At 36.5% G+C, this 16,220-nt stretch overlaps 1 protein-coding gene across 10 annotated transcripts in view; it reads right to left on the reverse strand.

Annotated features, from left to right (window-relative positions):
* Nucleotides 1–8,627: 8,627 nt before the first annotated feature.
* Nucleotides 8,628–16,220, reverse strand: part of INPP4B (inositol polyphosphate-4-phosphatase type II B) — a 310,888-nt gene continuing 303,295 nt past the window's right edge. For all 10 annotated transcript variants that reach the window (XM_065633318.1, XM_065633317.1, XM_065633315.1 and 7 more), the window contains one exon: nucleotides 8,628–13,870. In XM_065633318.1, coding sequence (XP_065489390.1) covers nucleotides 13,738–13,870 — 133 coding nt within the window. In that variant the 3' untranslated portion in view covers nucleotides 8,628–13,737. The remainder of the gene's footprint in view (nucleotides 13,871–16,220) is intronic.

Below are 16,220 nucleotides of genomic sequence, written 5' to 3' on the forward strand. Positions count from 1 at the left end.
ATACCCTAAGTTTGACTGTAGGTCTCTAATCTAAATTATTTCTCAGAACTCCCCATCTTGTCCCTTCCTAATTAGAGAGATCAGCATCTTTAGAGGACACTCCACACACTCCTTAAACAGTTGGATTTAAGAGATCTCTGGCTGTGGCCATTTCTCTCCTGGGAATGTAAATGACAACTAGACTAAAATTCAATAACAGTTAGGTGACATAAACCCATGCCTCAGCCTCCGCTTTAACATACATAACCCCCTCGACTATTTATATTCAACTTTGAATTGCCTGTCCTAAAGGTAGGGATCACCTCACATGAACGTGATCTGTGCAAAGCTGCACAGCGCTACTTCCCTTATCCGAAGCTGGTCAAGCTTCAGCTTGTATTTCTTATGCTAAATGATTTGGATTCGGGAGTCAACACTGAATAAAAAGCCATGGCTGGTGAAGAATAGTATATAAGACCAATGGTCAAATAATTTTATGATTTAACTTCGGACCAGCAACAAATTATTGTTATATTGATTTGATCATGGTATTGTTTGGTTTATTGTAATTGTAACAGTAGAATACCTTCACAAATACGCTTTCTTGATTTTATCATTGCTGTATAACAACCCTCTCTATCAGTTGTGGTAGGATCTGACATGACGCAGAACAAATGAACAACTTTTTTTCCCATATCCATCTTTTTAGACTATTGTTTGTCTTGTTCTCTTTGTTGTGATAAGTTCAGATATAAATAACCTGATATAAAGTTCTCTGCAGGGAAAAGAAAAAGCAAATGAATATGGAAGTAGAATAAAGAAAAGATTGAGCTTATACAAACCAAGTCAGTTAAAAATTTGACAGTCTTAATGATACCTAATTTATCAATGAAAGAAATGCAAACATCTAGTTTTCTTTTGGAAAACATATATCGATGTGTGGAATTCATCGCAATTCCTTCAGCTGATCAAACAAAATAAAGTATTATTAGATTGAGATTGCAGTCTCAGAACTGTGATGGCAATATATCAGATCTTGCATCATTTGCAAAATCTCAATACAGTTAGCAACTTGGAAAACTGTGATCAGTAGTATTTTCACTGCTGAAGTCTACATCTCACCCTCAAGAACACATCATCACAATGACAGTAATTTGCTATAAGATAAGGCAAAGAGAAAAATGTGTGATGTCTCCGTATTCCCAGTGGTGCAGAAAATATTTATACATAGTTATGAAGAAAAATATATATTACTGTGCAATACACTGATCTCCTTATACTTTTGCCCTTTTGCTTTATGTCCTTTTCTAGACAGTGGAAGAGGAGGAAAATTATCAGCCAATAAAAACTGTAGCAAATACCAGACAAAGCAATAGAGAAGTTTAACACACCCGCCGACACTCCAAGGTCAAGCTCCTGTGACATGGATTGCTTTAAGAAAGCAAAGGTAAGTACGAACATCCAGCTGCTTAAAATAGGAATAGATATAACCCACTTCATGTCTACCTTGTGTGCTGAACTAGAGTTTAAGTTGCCTTAATTGCTATTCATCTTCATTTTGGTGTTTCAATAATACATTACATTAATAGTAGACATTATGACACATTTCTTTGTCAAATGTAGTCTTGTACTGAGCAGCGCACTGGGAGAAAATGACTGAGGAAACTGTCGAAATGGAAAAAAAAAAAAGTCTTTACTACCACTGAAGAGGGCTGAGCTTGCTATTCTAGATTTTAACTTTTAAGCATACCGATCGAAAATGCCAACACCCCGGATACTTCAAGTTTTTTAAAATTTGTTTAATACCTGATTTCATTTGTAATAAGATAGGGTTTTTTTCCCTGAATAGGTACATTAGGTATAAATTCTGCACTCACCCATGGCCATATCACAAATTGAAAATAGGGAGTCTCCCAGAAAAACCGTAACAGTTATCTCCCACCTGCAACCTTCCCTTAGCCCCCTGCCCTCCTGGAAAAAAAGGAAAAAAAAGAAAAAAAAAAAAAAAAGACACACCATACCTTCCAAAACAAAATATAGGACAAAACCTGAATACTGAAGAGTGACATACCTTGTGTTCCAAATTAATAAATTATTTGCTCAATTAACTGATTTTAAAATTTACATAAAGACTTCACCAAAATCCTGGGTTGTGTTGTGTTACAAATACCATTGTAAGAATGTTATTTACCAAGCTTTTTTTTTTTTGTTTTCCTGTTGTCATATTTATTGTTCTATTTGTGTTTCATAAGTGTAGATTAACTCCATATTTGTGGGTGCACACTTGGTTCTTACAGCCTATGTCACTTTGAAACTTTATTGGAGGACCAAGTAATTTTCTACTAAAGGGTAAATGAAGTGTGAAGTGTGCACCCACAAATGTGAAGTTTATCTATATTCATCCCTCCTTGGATGCAAGATGCAAACCTGAGTTAAAGAAATGGAACAGAGAAGTCAGAAGAAAATGTGCTCTATTCCTGATAGATAAAATAAATGCACATTTTGAAGAGGGTAAATGGAAATTATACCTGACATTTCCTGAACTGCGTTTGATTATCCTGCAGAAGATTGGATGGGTAGTTTCAGATCTTTGTGGCTCATCTTTAGAATAATTTTCTTATGGGTTCAAGGCTTTGGTTCTCTCGCTGGAATCCACACCATAACTTTGCCTTCTTAACAAAGTTTCCTGAAAACTGATGTTAAAACAAATTTTTCAGGCCTTAGAGAAGCAGGTGTTCTACTTCACATAGCCTACATCTGGAAAGGCTAATCTGCCATATTATCCCTACTGTGGAATAAAATCCAAAGTGATCGAAAGAGCCTACATTTTACGGAAGTGCTCTACATTTGCAATTGGATGGGCATATCAAAAGCAAAGCTGTCATGCAGGATTTTCTCTTGGTGAATCTGATCCCTGATTTGGAGGTGTCCCCTAGCAGAACGACTTGCACATAACATTCCCTGAGCCTGCATTTCAAGAGTACTCTATTGAGCAGTTCTGCAAGTGCTCAAAGGGCAAAGCTCATACAGTTGTTCTCCTAACCCAGTTCTCCATCCACATTCCCAAGTCATTACAACAAACAAGAAACAAAAGTAAGCAGCTAGATTGTAAAAAATTCTGGCAGACCAAAACGAGGTACAAAAAGATTCAAGTGGTGTCATCTCTCTCCTATTCTGACAGGGCTTGGGTTTTATTGAAAGATGGATGATTCGGGTTCAGACTCAGAGTTATCTATTCACAGAAGGCACTTCTCACTATCTGGCTATCTTTTGTAACACCATCCTTTCTGAGAATGTGAACTCATATCTTCTTGAACAGATCATTAATCATTAATTTAAAAAAAGCCAGGAGGGAGTAGAGCAAAACAAAAAGGTCAGGGTATCAGCAGGCCACAGGATTATGACAGCTTTTATAATCCATCAGCCTTTGGAGATCTTTAAACCCTTGGTGCTCAAACTGATGCAAGGATTCAAAGGTGGATTTGGCTGCTGCAAGTGGAACACACAAGAACAAAGACCTGTTCACAGGCCCATCACTAAATAGCACTGAACTACTAGTTTTTTAAGTGTTAAAAAAAAAAATCTAGTAAAGTATAATCACAGTATGATCACTAATTAAAATATTTAAAGCATTTTATGATGCTCATCACAGAAAAAAAATTAAGTCGCATGAAAACCCTAGTCCTAGAGATGTGCATTATCTGTATAGAAGACACTCATACCAACTCTAAGCAGTAGTCAGCTGGAAAAATAATCCATAATTAGGAAATGTGTCTTTCAGGGCACTAATCATAGGAAAGGATAATTCTGAGTTAGCATCATTGTAATTACAAGTTAAATCCACTGACTCGGTCACAAGAGTTTCCCTTCGAAACCTGGCACTTCATAGCAGTCTATTTTTCCAGACACTTAAACATGGTAACTGGAAGTTGCACCTTAAGCATAGAAATCAGTGAGTTCTCTCTGATGCTGGCCTTGCATAAGTCAGTATCAGGTATACAGTCTGCCTCATGCTCTTGAAGAAAACTATCGGGCATTTTTCTTAATTCTAAAATTCCCCTTTGTGTGAATGGTTATTTTGGTGGGTGTGTATGCAGATAGTTAGTAACTTGACAGACATTTTAGTGCCTTAGTACTGCTAGAAGTCATAATATTTTCTTTTTAATGATGTCCAAACAAACTATCCGTTAAAAATAAACTGCACACTAGCACAGTGGGAAACAAACTCTAGCAGGCACAAGATCAAAAGAAATTAAGTGCCAGAGCTCTGGCCTGTGTGCTTGTAAAAACTGATTTGACTTAAGTTTAATGCAAAAGGCAATTGCATTGTGTGTACTGCTTTCCTGTTGATTTTTTAAAAGTGTGGGAGCACATTTTCCCTGCTGATGTCCATTAACTATTCCCATAAACACATAAACTGTCTGCTTCACATTTTTTTAAACTAACTTTTATCAGCATTTTATAGCTAAGCACACTGACTGGATTCACACAAAAAAACCTGCTAACAGCTGCTACTTTCCACTCATATGAAATGCTCGCTTCTTTTGCCCATATTGATATTACAAAAGTAAAAGCCCTCTGTTTTTTACCTTTTTTTAAAAAAAAAATCCCTCTGTTTCAACGAAGCATGGAGGTGGTGTATCATAAGAAGGTAAAGGTAGCTGTTGAGAGCACTACTTAATATTACTTAATGGTATTTTGTGAGGGGTTTTTGTTTGGTTTTGTTTATTTTGTCAGTTTTGTTTGGTTGGTTTAGGTTTTTTGAGTTTTGTTCTATTTTCAGGGTGAAAATTAGCTCAGTTTGCATCAAAAGCTCCTGTAGAATAGTGTAAATATTTAACTTATCTAAACAAGCAAGAACTTTCTGTTTATATCAGGCCTTGTAATCAACCTCTCAAAGGTGTTCTAATCTTTGGATGTGAAATACAGAGACACAACGCTTATAAATCATAAGAAAGTTTGCCTGGATGCATTCTTGTACTCACTTCTTACTTTCTCAGGCAGTGTCTTGGTCCCTTTGCAAGAGTATAGAAAGTGACATGACCATTTCTCCGCAAAATTATTTTGCCTGTATGAGAATGTACGTACATGACACCTGCTTGGCTGATCAACCACTGCTCTTAAGCAATCCTGTCATTGGTTCAAAGACATTTTTCATATTTATGGTGATAATCTGGTAGTCTATTTCCATCATAGCTGCTACCACGGTCACGAAGCAACAAAGTATTCCACCTCCAAGCATATCTGAGGTGAATGTTGAATGCACTCTAAAATGCAGAGCTTAGGTTAAGGTATGACCTTCCTTATCTGTCCTTGCCTAGTTGGAGATCAGTCTGTTCCCTGATTTTATTGCATCTGTTTATCTCCTGGACAAACTCTAACTCAAAAGGAAGCCTACAGAGGGTGGAAGCAAGGATAGGTAGCCCAGGAGGAATACAGAGAAATTGTCCAAGAAGGCAGGTATCAGATTAGGAAAGCTAAAGCCCTGATGGAATTAAATCTGGCCAGAGATTTTAAGGGCAACAAGAAAAGCTTCTATAGGTACCTCAGTGATAAAACGAAGACTAGGGAAAAATGTGAGCCCTCTCTGGAAGGAAATGGGAGATTACCCAATTTATGAACATCCTTCTAACACATTCTTTGTCACTATTCCCTGATGTTTGGGTCCTGTTTGAAAACTACTAAGAGCCAATGATATTTCCTTAACGTTGGCTTCTCTATCCTTTCCCTTACCCCCCACCATACCAAAGAGAAACTAAATTCAAAGTGTTGAGACTCTACTGTGATTTATCCTACTCTGATTTAATTAGCACCAGAGAAAACAGAATTAAGGTGTTATCTATGCAGTGTATTTTTTTTCTTTCATAATTGCCGAAACAGGTTGGAAACCAATGTCTCACTAACAAAACCAGACCCTATTCAGATGCTTCTGAATCTTTTACTGCACATATCCCTTTTAAAGAGACCACATTAAAGGCAAATATTTGCTTTTGTGTGCAAGTTATCTTAATTACAATAACTCACAGGAAACTGCCATCACATTTTATGTGTACTAAAAGAGTATTCAGAGACCATGAACAAGCTCTCCTGTACAGGGCCTTGTACGAACAAATTTTTTTTGCCATTCATAGTTCTGAGCCAAAGCCCAGGAATGTGAATGCTTCCGAATCCTCTCTCAAAATTGGGTCCTCAGAGTCAGTTTCTCACCTGAAGTATCCCGTTTCTGATCCTTCACTTGTGAATAACGACTTCAGGATCAGACCTTAAACTTTCCTCTGTTTCAAAATGTGTTAAGCTTTATACTGAGAGAAAATCTCTAAGGAGCGGTATCACCCCAGGGGCGAATTCTGCTGTGGCAATCAGTGCTTGTGGATGACAGTTGTTCTAATTCTGTTCAAGTCAGCAGCTTAAACTCCTTTGTCCTGTAAGTTACAGCAATCAGAAATTATTCTTGCATGAAAAATGGATATCCACATGCACTTTGCTGGGGAAAGATAAAACATGGCAGTATCTTGCCCTTGTTCTTATGCTGTCATTCTCACAGCCTTACACCTGCCCAGAACTGTTAGGGCATGCTCCTAGGGGAACACATTGCCACTGGCACAGAATTCACCCTTTCCTTCCTGCAGGTTGTAGCCTTTGGTTTACACTGCAGACCCAAAGACACAGATACACAAAGCCTGACAACCTGTCAGCAGACAGAACTGTCCCGACCAAGGCCGGCTGTGGGCTGTGCTGACAGCGTTATGAGCAGGAACAACCAGCCAAGGCTTGAGCCCTTATGGCTCCTGACAGGAATGGCAGACTCAGTCTGGGAAACATCTTCCCTTTTCCTTTTCTCTCTCTCCTCCTGTTTTTTCCCCAGAAGTAACTTTTACCATTAGAGGCAACATATGCCACCAGACAGACTACAGGCCCTGCTAAAGCTTTGTTCATCTGAACCTTTGTGCAACATTCCAATAGCAAAACTGTATTCATCTGCTAGAAATGTTATATTTTTTAACTGTTATTTAACTGCCTTTTCCTATAATAAAAAAAATATTTAAGTGTAAATATAATATGCACATGTATACATACATATACACATATTAAAAAAATCCTCAGCGACTCTTCAGCTTCTTATGCCAGTTTATTTAGAAGTAGTTTGCATCTTCTCCAATGCCAAAAATCTTTCCTGCATCAGAGCAAGTATACTTCTCATTTATGTACTGGGTTAGTACTGTACTGGGTTAGTACTGTACTTGGACAGCCTACGCAGAAATGCATAGGGTCTGTTTATTTGGGCAAAGCAAGCAGTGTGCAGTCCTGTTAGAATCTAGAACCTTATTGCCCTTAATTCTATTAACAACAGTTGTCACAGCCCTACTGAAGGCCGAGATCCACACAAGACCCAACAGTAAGTACGCAGCAGAGCTCCCACTGACTTGCCAAGCAGAAGCAGCATTTCTGTAAATATATGCTCTGCGCCAAGAATGGACAGCCCGGTGCAGACCACCGCAGATTATGGTTCAAAAACATTAGGTCATAATTCTACTTAAAAATGCCCCAAAGTAATTTCGGAAGGGAAGTTGATGAAAATACACTTTTACTATCATCCTACTTTATAATCTCATTACAGTTGTAGGGGTTTTTTTCTCCTTTTCTCTCTTACATTGTTATGAGAAAAAAGTAGTTCCCAGTTGACACAGAAGATAAAATCTGTAAGCATGCAAAATGAGACAACGTATTTTTCAAGACCATCACTTTTATTAGTAAGAGGCAAAATTCTAGGCTAAATGCTAACAGCTTTATAACTTATTACCATAATAACCATTAGTTCCTAGTGCTTTCTAAAGGTTATCAAGAACCTCGCAGGTAATTAAGATCTCACTGAATTTATCACAGTAAAACAACTAAACATACTAACATATAAACAGAGAGAGTAAATTATGCAACAAGCTTCTAAACACAGTACTAATAATACAGGAGGTGAGCCACATTTTATTATATTCCCAAAAGAAGGTCTATTTGCTACACTTCAGCCAACCATGGAGAACTTACCTTTTATTGCAATGACAGATCATAAAATAAATCTAGTTATCAACAACAGCTCAAAACCAAAAAAGCACAGAAGCAAGCCTTACATATTTCCAAAGGTCTAGAATTCTGCATTAGGATGGTGAAGACAAAATACCAGCCCAAACATACCATGTGGCCTTTTTAATAGTCTTCATTCTGAAAGATGTTGATTCCACCTCTGTTACACTGAATAACTCTCTACAGATCAATAGTTATGTGAAAGAGGCTTCCATGTGTATGTGAATGTCTTGTTTGGTTTTAATTAGAAAATGCAGGACCCACCTGGTTCTGAGATGAAAGTCGTAGTAAGACCAGGAACAATATGAACAATTAATTTATGGCCATTGCAGGCTTTTTACTGTCGTATCGGAGCTTTTCTTAAATACTTGCTCCGAGCAGTGATGAGACCTGTGGGTGGGCTTCCACTGACTCCTTTAGCAGGGAACCCACTCTCAGCACCACACACAATTTGCCCTCTGGGTGATGCCATCGTAATGAAAATGAAAAATGAATAACAAACCAAAAAGTCAGAAACATAAAAAATAAACACCACATTTATTTAAATAAAAATATACACACAGTGTACAATGGACATGGCTTACAGACAGCAATGAAACAAAAATGCTAAGTCCTGAAATATAAAAAGAGTTTAATTGCTACAGTTGTGCTTCATTTCTCCAAACACACACACACAAAATGGACTCAAGTCCTGTTAATGCTTCTTATACATGTGCTCCAGAGTGTGAGATAGGAACATTACAAGGAACAGCTACACAAAATGTAAACAAGTACCAAAGTAACTTGGGATTTTAGAAAATTTAAAGCCAGAGTACTCAGAAGGAAAACAAAAGTGCTGAAAACTTCCAAAGTACTTTGCATGCATGGGGCGAGTACAAAACACCACTTCCAGTAGTTAGAGATCTAAGTAAGAGTAGTATGGGCCAAATCTCACCACTCCAAACCCCACAGGTCCAGGGCACTCCATTATCTCACTCAGCTTTCCACCATTACTCTTTCCCCCTGCCAGCATGCAAACCCCATGCTTTATGTTTCAGCTCGTTGAAATACGGATAGATTGGTTCACAAGTGTCTTCTATTTTATTTATACTGAAGTATTAAGTTTCATGCTTATTTGAGCAAAGGCAAGTTTGTAATCTTGGATCATGAGTATCATGCTGAAATTGCTGTTATACTACTTATTCAGTAGATGCTACGAGAGAAAGAGCAAACAAATGTTTGAGTGCTTCAGTGTAAAACTGAATGCTCTAGCAACACAACAGTCAATGTGTTGCATGATTAAGGAAAAAGACAATGTTCTAGAGACTGAAGTCTGAGAATTTTATGTTTTTAAAAAAAGCTGTGTGATTTTTTTGTTAAGCCATGCAATTTACAATGTAAGTTCGTGTTTTGAAGAATGGTAAATTAAAACACTTTGATTGTAAGCATCTGCTTTTAAGACAAATAAGTGAAAAGCAAGATGCAAATTCATGTCTCATGGCATTGCCTGCACAGTGTATTTCTTTACAATAAAAAAGCATAAATACAGATATCACTGGTTTCAGGTTTACACCATAGCCAACTGACACAATATACCTTTAAGACTGTTAACTAGTAACATACATTAATTCACGGAAGTAATTTTGCTGCATAGTTTTAAATGTGATTTCTTTCTTTATTACACCAGTTGATGTTCAGTGGATTTTCAGCTTTTTTCAAATAAGTGGATCATACAATTTCCTGGAACTTGTGTTTAAAGTATAAAGAAAAATAAGCTTATTTTCTGAAGCTCACCATAGGCATATTATATAGTGGTCTTCAAAATGATAAGTTGCACTTCTTTATACCTGAATTACTATTCATGATTTAGAATACCATTACATTTTATTTCACTGCAAATAAGTGCATTTGCATCAGGATGGATTGATTTAGAAAGTGTCTGTTAATTTCCTTATTTCACTTACGTGATGCCAAAATTCAGACAATACAAAAATTAACATTGCAAAGGAGTCAATTAAGGCTCTTTCTCAGTTAATATTTTGTTGCAACTGTCCTCCTAAATTATTTGTTCTATATAACACATACATAGCTAGTATTCCATCAAAATGCACAGCTTCACATAGACAAAAATCAGATAACACCATTAAAAATTTCCATTTCCTAATTGCTCTGTAAAAGCCAAAGTATAAACATTAATTAGAACATATTTGAAATTCCCCACAAGAAGACTTCAGAAAAAAAGACCTGCCTGCTTAATAATTTCAGGCCTATGCATGTTAAGTTTTGTAACACATTACATAACCTCTGAGAAAAAGTTACTTTAACTCTCCTTTCCATATGTTTTTTAAGGATTTTAGTCTAGCTCTCTATTTAGACACTAGTCTGTGGTACAAAACCCCAAATAAGCATTGTACAAATATTCAAAGCTAGAAGCCCTTACTTCAGGATTCCTTGAGGCAGATCTTATTTCTACAAATAATATCTTCCGTAAGACACAATTTGGCTTTAGATGCCAGATGTATCTTTGAATGCTCGTCCTCTAACCCTTGAGAAATGCCCTCCCCTCAAAGCAAGTTATTTTATAGCTTACAAAAGTTTTAAGAGAGCAGATACGGAACGTTTTCTGTGAATTCACCACCAAGATCAATGGGTTTCCCTTAATTCTTTGCAAAACAAATGCTGTAGCTTTCTCATGAAAATTTGCTTAACTTTACCCCTCTGATATTCACAGTGAACTACAAAAATATGTGCAAGACCTAAGGGATGATGTAAGTCCCCTGTTAGTCATCCAAATAATGCGCGGGGCTTGAAGCGGCTTCTACAAAGACTGAATGTATTCCAAGTAACATAACTACCAATGTGCAGCAAAACGCCCTCTGTTTCCTCACAAAAGGCAAACCAGAAAAACCACTAGTTACGAGTCCACGCTGAGCAGACAGCTCAGTTTTGATGACATGGTCTTTGCCTGTATGGACCACAGGAGCGCACAGCAGGTAGCCACCAAACAAGGAAACATTTGAGCCTGTTTCGGTACTGAAGCAATAAGGCTCTGCAAGGACACTTGGAACCGTGTCAGTGGGTTTTACAAGGGTCTCGTGACCTACAAAAAGATGTTCCCATGAAAACACTGGCATCAAAAAGTTTGGCTTTGCTTAGCACAAAACCCAGCCGACTCTTCTGTAATGGCCCAAGCCCAATGAAGTTTCACTGCAGCATACAGTTGTTTTTTTTTCTTAATTATCTTTAACAAATAATAGATTATTTAATTTCACAAGAACATACTGGGAGTGGCTCTTAGAACATAAAGGACAGCAATCAAACACCTTTTTTTTTGCTGCTCCAAAAACGTAGTTTCAATGTGGAAAACATCTTAAATATCGAGGTAACACGATAGTCACCTACAGCATTTTGGAATAAAATGCTGAGGGATAATATCTTGAAAGACTATTTTCCTGATAAGAAGGAAATGGATAGAATTTCTTATTTTGAAATTGATAGAATGCCTATGAGATTAAGAACTAACTACAGGAACCTGTGGTACCCACGAGTGAATATCATCCCCACATAGACTTTTACAGATTGTTTCAGAATTACTATAGGAAGGCCAGCATTCTCTGCTGTGTATGTGTGGAATTATTTCAGAGATGCATGAGGAATTTAGCACTATTTCTAAGCTGTACATGTAATCTCTTTAAGCTAACAATACACATGGTAGACAGTGAGAGCTACTGTGATAGTCTGACAGAACAAAACATTACTTAGGAAGATTTGCATTCTATAAAGTCACAAACAAGTTTTGTACAGATCAGTTATGTAATAGTAAAACACCCAAACCCAAATTAATGCATGCATCCATCCACCCAGTGACTAGCACCTACTTCTACTGGTACATGACAGCAAAAAAAACCCAAGCTAATACATTATCTGCCTGAGCTTATCTATGATGCAACACCAACTCTCCTGACATCTGCTGTTGGACTAATACATTCCAGAAGAACAAAGAAGTCACTCATGATAGCACATTATATAATATAAACAAACAACAAATGCACAAAAATACTATTTAAATTACCTAATTTACTTTGGAAAAAAGTTCCAATTAGTTAGGTAAATATATTGTATAGGTGAACTCCTGACTTCACTGAAGTCAATGAGCATTGGAACAAGGATCCCTTCTTGATGTTCTCCTACATGCCCCAAAGCCTGGTCTTGCAAACATACAAGATGAGTTTAGTTTTATTCACATTACAGATAATTTTCATGTAATTACCCAATTATAGTTTGCAGGATCAGGCTTTTAAATATGTATTTTTAATAGTACAGTTACAGATTTATACCCAGTAATGGGCACTAATGGAATAAAAAGAACAAATTATAACTTATGGTGCATCAAGATTTCTTGGACTTCCATAGGAGCGAGCAAACATTAACTTCTTTATCTGTGACAATTACAATTTCCTACAGATGCCCACATTCCCAGCGCAGTTTCATTGGGGTAAAATTCTCACACTTCTGCTCTAGAGTTTTTTTTTTTCTCAAAATGAATGCATTACATAAAGGTCAGTAACCAGTTAACACTTGGGGTTTTTTTAACTGCATTTCTGTCTGAGAGGCAGGAGAAGGCAATAAATAGATACAATTAGAAAACACAAAAGTCATTTGCAAGACAAATTTCAGGACTAACACAAGCTGGCAGAAGGATTAACATTCATTTTTAAAGCTGATAGTTCATCCTGGTGTGTCTGCATACAGCATTACAAATGCAATATAAATCAGCTGCAGCGGCTAACTAGTCCTAATACAGCAGGTTACTCATAATTATAACACTTATCTTAGGCTCTGTAAAAACATACATATTTTTATAGCCTAAAGATACATTAACTCCTGTATATACAACTCATTTTCCCAACCACTAAAGAAAATTTAGTTTTAAGGGCTTACAGTAAACAGGAACAAGACAGATCAAATTCAGGTCACCTTACTTGAAGAATTAATCCCCCTGATTTCAATGTGATTTTTGTGAAAGTGAAATAAGTGGTATTTGGTGGTGGCACATAAAACCAGGAATGATATATCCAAATTAACTGCAAGGAACCAGAATGTAATAATTGAAATTACAGACTGTAATCACTAAAACCATATTAAGAAGTTACCATGCTTACGTAAAGAAGCTATATGTAAATATCAATACCTGGGCTAAATATAATTTTAAGATTAACATCTTTCATAAACCCTTCTGTGAAGGATTTAAACATTAGTGATCAAGACCTTGGTGCTATGCTGGTTCCAGAAAACACTATTTCCAATAGTAAGAGACCCCTTAAATCAAATCTCGGGTTTTGGTTCAGAGTCAGAATGCCACCTTCCAGATTGCTAACTGCATTCCTATAGCAAATGACATTTCCCTTTTTAATCTTCAATCAAACTACTCAAAAAACTAATTCCAGCTGGCTTATGAGTCATACTAAGCTTCAGCTTCACCAAGAAGAGTTGAATATATTTGGTTTTGAGGATATTCAGTCCATTGCTTTTTCATGATATTTCATAACAACTAACTGGAGGGTTTTTTTAATGTAAAATGATAAAACCTGATAAAAATAACACCTCGACTGGTTACACATTCCCAATTAATAAGTCATAGAGAGCCATTTTTATATGCACTAATTAGCGTGATATAAGTTCCTGATTACATTTTTGTTTAAATTAGGTGTCGGCTTTTCCATATGTCCCTTCTGGAGGTCTGTAGTACTTTGGGAAAGCCATCAGCTGTATCATGTTGAATGCATACTTTCTGCATCTGACATTCTTCAGTACATTCTCTATGCGGCATCCTTCTCTAGCGAAAGGGGGAAAAAGTACAACTTCATGAAACACAGAATAAATAAATATGCTTTATTTGTTCATTGCAGAGTTTCAGCAACAGTTGAAGTAAAAATAACAAAGATTCAACTCTACATATTTGTTTTCCACAAGTGATGATACATCTTACAAAATTAAATCCAAGGCCAGGCCCAGTACATTTATTGCCCTCAGAAATAGGTGATAAGATTTTTTTTTCCCCTAATATACTTGCCCTTGAGGTTTAAAGTTTAGTTAAAAAATGTAAATACTCTAATGATACATTTTATTCTAATTCCAGAAATATATTTGCCTTTTAAACTTTCTCATACTTTTTTCAAATTGTTAACTATATATGTGAGAGTACACATTGCCCTAAAAATGGGTATTCTAGGAATAAGGCATTTTATTAAGTCTGGCCCTAGAGATTTGTGAAGGAAAGTTTCATCTCTGCTTCATTTCCTGTATGTTCAGCTTTGCAATGAAAAAAAAAACCCAAACAAACAGAAAAAGAATGGCTTTTCAAACAGCCCAGTCCAACTCTCTGCTTTATAAAGGAAGGATGTTTGTTCACATACAGTACAAAAGTCACAAGTGCCAAAGTGGTGCATCAAGACATAAACAGGACTCAGTTAAAAAGAATAGAAAAGTGTCTTGAAAGCAAAAGCAACTAAAGCAACAATTACAAACAGGTTAATTTCATTACAAAACAGAACTTACTCTATTCCATTTAGTTAGTTGACAGAAAAGGGTTAGTTGTAGCAAAGTAATAATCATTTGTTAAACAAAAAAGATCCCATCAGCTAATAACCGTGAAAGTAACACAATGGAAGTTAAATCTCACAAACCACCCCCCCTGTAATATTTGTCTAGGGGTTAGTCTGCGTTGTGCAATTTTTTTTCTTTTTTTTTTTTAAATTTTTTTTCAGACTAATGACTCTGGAAAGAGGGATTCAAGCATTCAGGATTTCACATCTTCTTGTATACAGCGACAGCATTGTAAGTGGTCTTTCTTTGAGCTAATTACAGTGGGAAAGCTTTACCATGAACAGAAAGAGCAAATCAATTCACTCAATGCATAGTATACTTCTTAGAGTTCAGAAAAAGTTAACGAAAACATAGTACATTTCAGACATTTGTATCTTAAAGACGAATCCTTGGGGTCTGAGATTGTAGAAATAATACAGCATAATTCCTTTTACTAAAGTTAGTTTGTTGCTGTTTGTAGAAAAGAAAGGAACACGAATAAAGTTTATTGATATTTGGCTAATAGCAAAGCAAGACTTAAAATAAGCCACACAACCAGCAAGTGTGAGCTGACAAGCAGCAAGGCGACAGGATAGAAGTGTCGAGAAGTTGGCTTGTTATCAGTTAGACAGCCTGTTTCGGGATCATCCGATTCATTCAGTGCTCCCTGGGTTTGTCTGCTGTTAAACAGGGGAAGTTGGGAACAAATAGAAGAGCATTTAAACAGCAAAGAAAGCCAACATGTAGGTATTTTGACAAAGTGAAACTATATAGCATAAATCTATTTCATCAAAACAGCTAAGTGCTTGCAATATATTTATCGCATTCTACAATCAACATGGGAAGCACAAAGACTCGGTGGCCGGTACATTACTAAGACTGCTAGGTGCCTCAGAGTAGTATTCACAAGATTAAATAACTTATGAGATGAGGTATACTATCACTAAAATGAGCATACACACCAAACAGAAATGAAAAGAAAAAAAATAGAGGATATAAAAAAATAAAGCAGCAAAGAAGAGATCACAAAGATGTCACAATGCAACACTGACAAAATAGTGTCTCCATGGTGTTCACGGGTTTTTCAGTCCTGCTTCATTATCTATAATGAAACAGGCACAAATAGAAAGGGCACATGCTATTTTTTTGAAAGAATTAACTATTCTAAAATAGTTCTAAATGCTGGTAAATTGACTTATTCAAAAATTCATCAGTGCTGGTGATTCAGTTTTGAAGTCAACAGCAGTTCTTTTTATTTAAAGGCTCACACCTACATTCCTGTGAAAAAATTACCTCGTACCTTGTTCAGTCAACTAGGAACTACCTGCCTACAGCAAAGTTCTACTCAAGCGCTCTAAGTTGAGCACTCACTTTCCTACCAGAGCAGCAAGGCTACCTTCAAATAATTGCCTATCTATTCTATTGTAGTCTTGATAGCTGCTCTGCAAGTAGAGTTATGTATACTTTGACTATACCTCTTTAATCTCTCTGAACTTACTTTCATTTGCATACGCTCAGGAGTCCTTCCTTTGGATAATACTGATAAGATTTTTGTTTTTCTATTTACTATGAATGTTCGGGATGAAAAGATAACTCTCCAT

The sequence above is a fragment of the Caloenas nicobarica genome, chromosome 4, assembly GCF_036013445.1.
Source record: "Caloenas nicobarica isolate bCalNic1 chromosome 4, bCalNic1.hap1, whole genome shotgun sequence".
Lineage (NCBI taxonomy): Eukaryota > Metazoa > Chordata > Aves > Columbiformes > Columbidae > Caloenas > Caloenas nicobarica.